This window comes from Dreissena polymorpha, chromosome 2 (genome assembly GCF_020536995.1).
Source record: "Dreissena polymorpha isolate Duluth1 chromosome 2, UMN_Dpol_1.0, whole genome shotgun sequence".
Lineage (NCBI taxonomy): Eukaryota > Metazoa > Mollusca > Bivalvia > Myida > Dreissenidae > Dreissena > Dreissena polymorpha.
In genome coordinates, this window is record NC_068356.1 from 118,421,034 (window position 1) to 118,433,551 (window position 12,518).

Below are 12,518 nucleotides of genomic sequence, written 5' to 3' on the forward strand. Positions count from 1 at the left end.
TGTGATAGGTCTTAATACAGTGGTGTTGGCAAGTTTTATAGCGTTACCTCTTGAGAGGCCATGTTTTTCACTTTTTTTATGAAACCATTTTTTATTTTTACTGTATCTTACAGTATAATTATATATATATTGCAGCTTTTGAATATGGGTGATGTGTGTCCCAAATCTAGGTTAATGAGTCAAATCTGTAAAATAAAAAACTACCACTCTAGAAACTTAAAAATTGTAAGTATTCTATACATGTACTGAAAATGCAAGAAGGGTCGATATTATTATTGAAGGTTGAATGTAGGTTGTATGTATCCAAAAACTAGGTCACCAGGTAATACTTTTTTTTAAACACCTTGATTCCTTTCACATATTACTTAATCAATTTTGATGACTTTTCTTAATTTAAATCTGGACAATAAATGTCTGGGTAGTGGCCTTACAAAGTCAAACTTGGAGAATCTTGTAATCAATGCAACTTACTTCAGAACAGTCATGTATTCATTGGTCAATATGCTGCATTTAGTAACTAAATTAATGTAAGGATATCATGCCTGTTTTGTTATGAGTATGAAATTACAGGAGGGAATTCTTAAAGTGTATAATTTGTGAGTATCTGATTAATACTATGGGTAGTTATACCACCATATATTACCCAATGAAGTGTAAGGCATGAAGAAATTAAGCTGTCTGTGCCACATATGAATGAAAGTGTGGGGATTGATCTTTGTCACTTGCTCCAAGGTCTTGTCAAGAATAACTATCATAAATCACACACTTTTGATAAAGCTTATCAAATGACAACTGTGAAAAATCATGTAAGCATCACTTGGGAGTGTAGATTTCAATACACCAGCGTCTGTTGCTCAAAGATCAAGCTCTTATCAGAATAACGTCCTGGTTAATCATGCAGTATTAAAAAAAGCTGATCAAATGAATTTAGGAGACCATGTTTCACATGCATCAGTTTTCAAAATTTGTCAAAGACTCAACTAAGAATTGTGTTTTGTATTCAAAAAAAGTAAATGTCTCGAAAAGAGAAATACTATAAATGAAGGCTAATTTATTGAAAATCCTGGAAATTGAAAAGATAATGAAGCATCTATTATGCTTTAAATTTGTAATACAATATAAACTTGTTGCAGACATAACATTCAAACTACCCTCACGGGTTCGAGGCACAGGCCACACTTTTGTTTCAATCTTTTTTTTCCTTTTGATTATTTAAAACTTATCCAATCATTACTTTTGATACCCAATTCATTTGACAAAATTTTTCACAAATATGAAGTCTGTGAACAAGTCCTCTTAATGTCTGACTGCGCATCCTGCTTATAAAAATACTGATTGTTGCCTGGATCGTGATGCATATCAGTTCACGAGCCAATACTTTTCATTTAAATCATGCATTATGTTCTTAAGTGAGCCTGATGCTTGTTCGTTGAGCATTATGTTGGGTCGGCTATAATGTGCGAGAAATCGTCATGTTTTAAAGTTGACATAATTAAAGATGACGATTCTCATTCATTGTAATTCAATAAGTACATTAGTCAACCTCAAGTTGGCTAGCATACAAATTTATCTCACTAGTGTGATAATCAAAATTAAGAGAATACAATTGTGCTCAATTTTACAAGCACCTTGCCTCTCGAAGCAAATACTAGTCAGACACTGAAGATTCTTATCATACCTTGAAGTTTTATTTACAAATTAATCAAATACATGGGATGACGTATCATGGCTAGGCAATATGAATGTGTGTAAATTGCGACTAGTATATATCAAAGGTAATTAAACAAGTTATTTCACAATAGTGCATCATATATCTGGTTGGGTATAATTTTTCAAGATGGGAAGTATTGGTAAGCAAGGAGGATGTAGGTGGCCAAGTAGTCATTTATGTCTTATTGATGCACCAAATACTAGTAGATATATACCTATTCTCAATACAGTCATTAAGTAATTAACTTGATAATATAAGAGGAGAATGTGTTCAATTTGTTCGCCCAATACAAGTTGAGCCTCGTCAATAAACCTCGAAACTCGCCTTATACGAGAAAAAGGCGGCAAATATGGAAAAAACACGGGGCCAATACGGAAAAAGGTCGGCCAATACGGGATTCAGCCAATCAGAAACCAGGAAAAACTGAAAAGTGCGGATATGAATAGACAATAGCTTTAAAAATGTATTTATCTTTATTTTTGTCATGAAAATAGTTCTGTGACAAAAATACACGTCGCTCATGTGTAATGTTACGATCGAATGAATTTAAAAGCGTTTTTATTGGCATTTTAATTTCAGTAACTCCAAATTCATATCCGCAAATATGAACGGCCAGTCAGGACACCGCTTTTATAAAATTGCTATATTTACGCCCCCCTTCGAAGAAGAGGGGGTATATTGCTTTGCTTATGTCGGTCGGTCTGTCGGTCCGTCCACCAGGTGGTTGTTAGACGATAACTCAAGAACGCTTGGGCCTAGGATCATGAAACTTCATGGATGGATCACGACTCGCAGATGACCCCTATTGATTTTGAGGTCACTAGGTCAAAGGTCAAGGTCACTGTGACCAGAAATAGTTAAATGGTTTTTGAATGATAAATCAAGAACGCATACGCCTAGAATCATGAAACTTCATGGGTAGATTGATCATGACTTGCAGATGACCCCTATTGATTTTGAGGTCACTAGGTCAAGGTCACGGTGACCCGAAAAAGTAAAATGCTTTCCGGATGATAACTCAAGAACACATACGCCTAGGATCATGAAACTTCATGTGTAGATTGATCATGACTCGCAGATGACCCCTATTGATTTTGAGGTCACTAGGTCAAAGGTCAAGGTGACCCTATATAGTAAAATGGTTTTCGGATGATAACTCCAGAACGCATACGCCTAGGATCATGAAACTTCATAGGTGGATTGATCATGACTTGCAGATGACCCCTATTGATTTTGAGGTCACAAGGTTAAGGTCACGGTGCCCCGAAATAGTAAAATGATTTTCGGATGATAACTCAAGAACGCTTTTGCCTAGGATCATGACACTTCATAGGAACATTGATCGTGACTCGCAGATGACCCCTATTGATTTTCAGGTCACCAGGTCAAAGGTCAAGGTCACAGTGACAAAAATCGTATTCACACAATGGCTGCCACTACAACAACAGCCCATATGGGGGGCATGCATGTTTTACAAACAGCCCTTGTTTAAGGCAGTCTTAACAGATTTTTTTATCACATATTGTGATTTTTTAATTCAACAGTGATCTGTTCATAAAAAAAACTATAAAAAAAAACGCAAAAATAGTGCCTATATTCGTTCATATTTGCACTTTTCGTTCATATCCGCGGATGAGTCATATACGCATTTTACACGGACCGACAATTATCAAGCCAATCGGGAATCCTCTGACAGTTCCGCCATAAGCAGTGTAGCCCACTGTCCGAAGTGTTCCGATTGTTATCAAGCGTCGGAAGCAAAACTAATTTGAAATCATGGAGGATTTATACATTACAAATGCAATTCCTTATGGCAATAAGTAAGTTTTCAATCCTTATTGTCTTTATGAGTTGTATTAAAAACAACGGTACTGGATCCAGTGCGGCTGGAATGTTATTCAGGTAAATTTTGCATAATATGCGACCTGTCAAATTGTGTTTCTGCATCAATATTGAATAATATTATAAAGTTAATTAATAAAATTGTCATTAATTAGTTGAATTCATATTGTCTTTGTTATTGAGCTTCAGACCGCCGTATTGTCCTTCGGCCTCAGGCCAATACGGCTGTCTTCAGCTCAATACAAAGCCAATATGAATTCAACTAATTGATAACATTATAGTATCACCAATTAAATTGATATTGACTTACAACAGAATCAGATTGTTCCTCATATATGATAAGTCTAGTGTTTGTTGTGATTTTATTAACAAAATAACATTATGTATCTCGCAATATATAATGTCTTTATTTGCTGTGATTTTCAATGCACGACAACTGTAGTTGTTTGCTCTAAATTTAAGCAACTAGGTGAAGAAATATTCCTAGTCAGGACTCTGGATTCCATACACCCAGGGTTCCAGGTAATTACAAAAATGTACCACAATAAAGACGTACTTAAAATGCTGATGCATGCAAATTCATAATAACATGTCAGTTCATAAGCCCAGGTATTATCAGTTAGTTTAAAGCTTTTAATTTTAGATTGATTACAACGAAAGCCTAAAGCTTATTGAAATGCTTTCGAGTCAGTTTCCAGGGTCTAAGAACCAGTATGTGGTCTCTTTAAGGGATATCGAAAGAATGCTCCCACTCCCAATCAAAAGGCGGACACCCAAATACGTCATTTCGACCACTTGTCTTTCGAGTCTTTACTTGATTTTCACCTTCAGTATGAACTGGTAGAAAACTTATGTTCAGTATTGTAAAACAAGAGATGTGTTTGTCAGAAACACAATGCCCCCATTGCGCCGCTTTGAAGTCATAAATTTGACCTTGAAGGATGACCTTGACCTTTCACCACTCAAAACATGCAGCTCCATGAGATACACATGCATGCCAAATATCAAGTTGCTATCTTCAATATTAAACAAAAGGGCCTGAAAGGCCCAGTCGCTCACCTGAGATAACAAGATATTATTGGGACAAATCTTCTGACAAAGTTTCACGAAGATCGGAAAATAAATGTGGCCTCTAGAGTGTTAACAAGGTTTCACTATAGCCATATAAGGAAAAATGTCCCGCCCCTGGTGGCCATGTTTTTAAACCAACCAGCATCATTTTTTAACTCGTCCCAGATATTATTGGTATGAATCTTCTGACCACTTTTCATGAAGATCAGACAATAAATGTGGCCTCTAGAGTGTTAACAAGATTTTAATATAGCCTTATAAAGCCATATAAGGAAAAATGCCCCACCCTTTAGCGGCCATGTTTTTCAAGCAAAGGTAACCATTTCCGAACTCATCCAAGATATCATTGAAACCAATTTTCTGACTAAATTTCATGAAGAGTGGACAATAAATGTGGCCTCTAGAGAGTTAACAAGGCAAATGTTGACGCCGCACAACGGACAAAAAGTGATCACAAAAGCTCACCATGAGCACAACGTGCTCAGGTGAGCTAAAAAGTTATGAGTTTAAGTTTTAGGAAAGAAAAATACAATGATCTTTGACCTTGAAGGAGGACCATGACTTTTCACCACTCAACATGTGCAGCTCAATGAGATACACGTGCATGCTAAATATGAAGTTGCTATCTTCAATAATGCAAAAGTAATCACACTTTAACCAAGGTTAAAGTTTTGGGGCACACACAATAAATGACAGACAGACAGACCAAAAACAATATACCCCCAATCTTTCGATCTAGGGGCATAAAAAGAACCATTTCATAATAAACAATGCATTCATATCTTCTGTAACTGATAAAATTAAAATAGACATAAAAAGATGAATTTTATTGTCATATAAAGATATAGCTTTAAAAAAGATTACAATAACAATGTGAACATTACATACTATATTTTACATACCATCTATTAAACATATCTAATGAATACAATAATTGCTAAGCAATGTTTGTAAAAAAAATTATCTTCACAAAAAAATCTATAGAAAAATGTATTAAATTTAATTTTCATTATTTTTCATGTACAATCTCAAAGTACTGGTATGGAAGGCAAAATATCAAAATATATCACATTATTATTTGGCCAATGAATTTCTATGTGCACTGCCTATACTTTTGTGCATGAACAATGCCAAGCAAAAACTACAGGGTAAACGGAAGACAAGTACCCTATGTTCAGATCTGATGTTTAAATTTCACTCTTCAGAAAGCAAATTTAAAACCCGAGGGATATATACAGCTACTCTAGAATAGTCTGGAAACACAAATGACTTAACTAATAATACAAGAATTAATGATAATTAAGTCCTGTAATTAAATTTTTAATATGAATAAAATTTACGTATCAAAACACTTTTCAAAGAAAGGTTTACACTAGATTCCTGGAAAAAGCAAACAAAATATAATAAGAGCATGATACAAATTTTGAAAATGATTAATTATTGAACTCTTAAAAAAAAAACTTTCGAAAAAGCAGAAAAACAAAGATAGAAACAAAGAAGTTTAATCTTCTCCTTTAGTATTTACATATAATCACGCATATAGAAATAGCATTAACTGATATAAAGTAAAACCTGCACCTAAATATCAAAATTTAATGTATACATAAAAATTATTACCTCAGTATCTCACTTTTGTTAATACAAACTGAGGTGAAAACAATGTATTTAAGAGTAAACTGCTGCAAACTGATGTGAAAACAATGTATTTAAGAGTAAACTGCTGCAAACTGAGGTGAAAACAATGTATTTAAGAGTAAACTGCTGCAAACTGAGGTGAAAACAATGTATTTAAGAGTAAACTGCTGCAAGATGTTCAACAAATGAAAACGGAGTCACAAAAAAAGGCATTCTTTGTTCTAAAGTTATTAATAGAGGTTGCTACACATTTCTCATTATGAAACAGAAGCGCGAAGATGATCCATTATTGTCACACCTAATAAAGCAACGAAGTAAGCAACCACATAATGCTTTTTTTCTACATAATTATGTAATTACATGTACATAGTAACATAAGGAATATTGCTGGTTTCAAAACAATTATAACAAATGTACAATTATTTTCAGCTTAATTACGAGACCTTTTTGCAAAAAACATCTATAGAGACATTTAATGGAATGAAAGTTGATAGCACACAGCAAGAGTAAAAACGTGCATTATAAAACTTCACCAACATAAATATAAAACTACTCAATCAGAAAATATTGCCCCTCTTAGAAAAAGATATATAATGTGACTTTTTATACACATTGTTCAAATGCAAAGGCTACCAACGTGGTGGGGAAATATACGACTTTAAAAGTTACCAAATAATAATATGCCAAGGTCTGCAGTACATATTTGATTCAAATTTAGTAAATGATTTTTCAATAAAAGCAGATGATACAATATGCAACATTTTCTGTACAACCAAACATAAGAAACAAAGCATAACCATACAAGTTAAAAGAATGCCTTGACTATAGATTTTAAGAGTTCTGTATCAACACTTCAAAATAAATCTAAATTGTAAAGTTCCTATTACATAACATAACACAGGTAGTCAACTGTGCCTAGTTAAAATTAAGTGAAAATGAACATTGTAAAGAATGAGTGCTTAAGACACAATGAATGTTTCCTAAAGAATGAGTGCTTAAGACACAATGAATGTTTCCTACATTAGCAAAAAGGCAACAATATTGTAGCTGTATACATTCTGTAACATCAGAACAACTTTTAACCTCTAACAACAAATTATAAACGTCAATATTTTCACAAAATTCTGCACTTCTTCTTTTTCGGTTTTGGCTTAGGACACAGCACCGCACGTATCGCCTCATCAAAGACGGTTTTCAGACCTTTCTGTGTTAAAGCTGAGCACTCAAGGTACTTAACTGACCCAATTTCCTTTGCCATTGCAAGGCCCTGTGGGTAAGTAAGGGGAGCTAACTTCTTCTCCTTCAACTTTTCCACCATTTCCTTGTCTTCTCTCAGATCCAGTTTGGTGCCCACAAGGATGATGGGCGTGTTTGGACAGTGGTGGCTCACCTCCGGAAACCACTGGAGAACACAGAGCACAAATTACTCGTGAAATACTTACAAAAAATGCCAGGTGAAGTGTTTTTTAAATCTAATCTACACCCATACACTGTGATGATTTGATTTTAAAAAATACAGCTTGTATGGTGTACTTAGTTCATTTAGCATATTTTCTACAAGAACTTGTGGTGTTTTAGTCTTATATTGAAAAGGTCTAACATTTTATGATCAATCACAAAGTCATAGCGTACAAGTTTGCTAATGATAAAAGGTGCTAATAAATACTTGATGTGAAGAGAGGAAAGCCAATTGAGAAAAGGTATCATTAAAAAAGTGTTTTGCTTTAAATGGAGTTTATCTGAAATGAGCTGGCAAGTAAAAGTGTTTGACATACAAGATATAAGGGCCAAAAGCACTCACCTGAGACCCAAATAAACTTACCGGTAACTGTTCAGAGCTGGTAAAATATCTCACACCAGCAACAAAAGGGAAAATGCCACCCAACCCCATGCAACTCTGTTTAACTAATGGAGCTATTTTTTAACTGCCATATCTAAGCAAGTTTCATAATCAGTGGGCAATAATGTGACTTCTAGTTTTTACAAGATTTCACTAATGGAATAAAAATTAAAAAAAACCTCCCTTAAAGTCATGTTTAAAAAAAAACTGGAACCATTTTCAAAGTCAGCCAAGATATAATTAAACAAATGTTTTAAACAAATTGAAATGTCACGAACATTAAACAAACAAAAAAGTTACTTCTAGAGAATTTCTAGAGTGTTTGCAAGGTTTCATTATCGCCATATAATGACAGCTGCCCTTCCCTTTGGTGACCATGTTTTTCAGAGGCCAAAAACCATTAGCAAACTCAGCTGAGGTATTATTCAAACACATGTTCTAAGCATTTTATGATTGTGCAAAAATGTGACATCTTGTGTGTTTAAAAGTTTTTAGTAAAGCTAATAAGGAAAACTGTATGCCACACAGTGCCAATGTTATTAAACGGACATTAACTATTTTCAAACTAGACATCAATAAAACAAATGTTTTAAGCAAGTGAGAGTTACTGCATTGGAGTTCTCCTGGTTCTCCTATAGCCAAATACATAAAACTTACCCTTCCCCAGTTGGTCATGTTTTTTAACAGAGCAGAAACATGTTCATAGATGAGATTTCATTGAAACATTGTTTTCCTAAAGCTGACATAGTTTTCAACCCCACGTAACCATTCATAAAGTTTCTGCCTAGATATCATTGGGAAATGTGTACTTGCCAAGTTTCATTTGCCAAGTTTCATTAATTAAGACTTGGCAATAAATTTGGCACAGAACATGGACAATGAACAACAGTCAGTAGATGTTTTCAAATTTTCACCATAAGCATGTTGTGCCCAAGCGAGTTAAGATCATTATCTTACCTTTGCTCGTACATTCTCAAAACTTGCTGGGCTAATCAGGGAATAGCATATTAAGAAGACATCCTGAAATGAACAAATTCATACTGTTGTATAATATCTAATACACATGTATTATGGTTACATCAAATACTTTTGCGGCTATGAAAACATATATGTTTAATTGAAAGGACAATAACACATATTCTGGCATATTGCTTAAGAGATTTTAAAACGCTTAACTTTTTTGTTATTAAATTCAAATTCAACTCATTAACCAAAACTTTTAACAATTTTGTGAAACATAAAAAAGGAAAGCTGGCAGTGAAAAAACTGTTCATCACGTCATGACAAACATGGCAGGGTACAACTCACAGTTTGGGGGTAGGACAGAGGTCGTAGTCTGTCATAATCCTCCTGCCCTGCGGTGTCCCAAAGTCCAAGATTAATTGGCTTCCCATCTACCATAACATTTGCTGAATAGTTGTCAAACCTGAAACAAGGTTTCATGCAGTTGCATTACATGTTGCATTTAAAAACACAAGCTGACTGCACATTTACCAAGATGGACAACACTCCAAGCAGAACTTTTATGTTGGATGTGTTTAAGTTAATAAAAATTATCAATGATATAAAATTGAATGTCCAATCATTTTTATATACAAGAATACCAATGCCTATCATGATTTAACATATTAATTTTTATAGCAAGAAATCCTCAACAAACACCATGCAAGATGGCCAAATGACATCTGGTGCTCTTAAAATATTTGAAAATACAAATCCAGTATGGTAGATCACACAAGATGTTTGAATATTCATTGTAAGTGATGGAAATTAACAATGACTTAAAGGGAAATGAGAAAAGAAAGACCATTTTACGTCACTTACACTGTCGGAATATACTCCCCAGGGAAGGCATTTGTCGTGTAACTGATCAGCAAACACGTCTTACCAACAGCACTGTAATATAATATAAATTGACTGAATTATTATAGTCATACAAAACTAATTGTAAACAAGAGCACTGCATAACAGATGCCAACGCTCGGCTGCGATGCAGTTTTGAATAAATGAAAGCTTGTCAGATTTATTTATTTTTAGAAGTCAGTGACCTTGATCTTTGACCTAGTGACCCAAAAATGGGTGTGGCATGTAGAACTCATTAAGGTGCATGTTCATATGAGGTTTCAATGTTGTAGGTGGAAGCACTTCGACTTTATAGCAAAATGTCAAGGTTTTACCATGACGCGGACGGCGAACGACGAGCTGGCTATGACAATACCTCGGGTTTTCTCTGAAAACAGCAAAGCTAAATACAGTTTAGTATTTTTTTAACATGTTCTTTAGAAACAATTATGTGCATTCGAACTTTGTAGTAATTCATTTGTTAATTTATAATCTGTTCTTATGTTTAATGAAAACTATTTGCAATTAAATATCCTTCTTAATAAAATGGTTTTAAACCGATTTCAGTTTGGACAAGAAGACTTTTAAATATGTATTTGATCTGTAAAGTAATTGGGATTTAAAAAAAAAACTTACAAGTTTAACTTGAATGTAAAAAGAAAGTAATTTAGAAAGTATCAAAACTATCTTTGTGTTAAAAAAAACACGCCTTTTATGCATGGAGCATATGCTAGCCCCTACTATAACATCAAGCACGTCTTGTTAAGGTCTCTCAGTCTCATTACTACATGGAATAATTTAATACATGATATTATAACGGATCCAAAGCACACAAGTGATCAGAGCTAACTAACCTGATTCTGACAATTGATTCAGTTTTGACAAAGTGCATAATATTTGAAATAAACGCTTTATAAAAAGCCTTTATAGAGCTTTGCTCTGTTTTACTCTCACAAATATAGCAAAGTGACCCAGGACAAACAAGAAGAGCAAACACATTAATCAAGGAGATTGGATCCAGATTAAAATTTTCATTCGGTCATTTGTCCTCAACATACACAAATGAATAGAAGCCAAGCCGCTATCAAGTTTATTGTTGTACAATATCTAATAAATATAACATGCTTATTAAAATAATTGCTAAACAGTAAATGACAAAAATCTAAACTATTCAATGGTCGAATGAGTCATTAATTGTCAACTTGACTCAGCCTTTTAACAGACACAAGTCAGTGCTGTATTTTAGTGCAGGGTTCTGCAATACAAGAAAGCGCTTCATAACTGCAACTGAAATTTGTATAAAGCATAATTATTTTACGCAAGCAAGCTTCCCTTGAATCGCAAAATGCATGACGAATTTTAACTTTACTGACAACTTCCTAAAAATTGTAAAACTTTCAAACAAGCGATTTCTTACCCATCGCCAACAACAACACACTTTATCGCCTGCATTTGCACTCGTTTAATCCGATCTTGTATAATATATAATAGTAAGGAAGTTATTTATCGAAAAATATGGCTTCAAATGAACCTTTCGTCGAACGATTCGTATTTATAGATGAAACAAAAATGGAGTCCAAAAACGCTTTATATATTGCCCCCAGCAAAGCTTCTAAAATTAGATCGCACCGCTTACAACATTGACAACTATTATATTTTAAGTTGTTTATTATGCGGCACTGATATGCCGGCCAATGTAATAGGTCGCTATAATAAGAATACTATTATTAACTTATGTACCAAGGCATTTATTGCGAACGTTTGACACCAGGATGTTGTATTTAATAAGTTACACGTGAACATTTCTCCAATAGGATGATATAAAAATAAAATTACGAACATTACTGTTCGTTTAAGTTTTATGAATTCAGCACAGCTGACGCAGTGCCTGGACTAAATCAAAGCGCTAAAGGCATAAAGTTGTTCGCCATTGCCTTTTCTTAGACTCAACTCATTTTTAAAAATTAGGTTATATTTTTTAAATTGCAAATTTGAAAACCCATTCAAAATCATAAAGAGCCTAATGCACAGTTCGAGATGTGTGAGCACTGTTTATCATTCGATTTATGTTCTAGAGATAACTTAGACAAAATAACAACAACATGTCCCTTTTAGACATTCTGAAAGCATAGAAAATATTATGAAAATGGTATAATGAAAACCAGTTAATATAAAATTATTTAGCAATCACCATCATATTAAATGAACATTGTTGGAATATCGAATACATATCACACGAAGAATATTATTTCATGACAGAGATTCCATTTACAAAACTTGTGTGTTTTTTTACACCATATACAAATTTAAAATATACAATATGAACATTGATAAATAAAATATGCAAGCAATACTTTGTACTCACGAATTAGGTAGTCAAAAAGACAGCACCGTTGACCCGTACTTTGTTGTTGATGCATTATTTGTTACCCCAGCAGTTCACACGGTGTCATCGAATCTCTGACCTTGACATCGCTATAGAATATTAATGCGCTTTTTCGGCACATCTGTTTTACCCAGCTTTTCACCTTATATGACCTTAACATTCCACCAGCAGAATGAATACTCTCCAATATT

The 12,518-nt window shown here is 33.9% G+C and overlaps 2 protein-coding genes across 2 annotated transcripts in view; one reads left to right on the forward strand and one right to left on the reverse strand.

Moving 5' to 3' along the window:
- Positions 1 to 12,518, forward strand: part of LOC127868700 (WD repeat domain phosphoinositide-interacting protein 4-like) — a 379,045-nt gene that overhangs the window by 284,917 nt on the left and 81,610 nt on the right. The gene's annotated exons all lie outside the window — the stretch shown is intronic.
- On the reverse strand, positions 7,112 to 11,408 carry LOC127868709 (ras-related C3 botulinum toxin substrate 1). Its single transcript, XM_052410708.1, has 5 exons — positions 11,359 to 11,408; positions 9,924 to 9,995; positions 9,408 to 9,525; positions 9,057 to 9,119; positions 7,112 to 7,661 (listed from the first exon to the last, which is right to left on the reverse strand). Exons 1-5 carry the CDS (start codon positions 11,391 to 11,393, stop codon positions 7,374 to 7,376), a joined length of 576 nt encoding a protein of 191 aa, XP_052266668.1. The 5' UTR covers positions 11,394 to 11,408; the 3' UTR covers positions 7,112 to 7,373.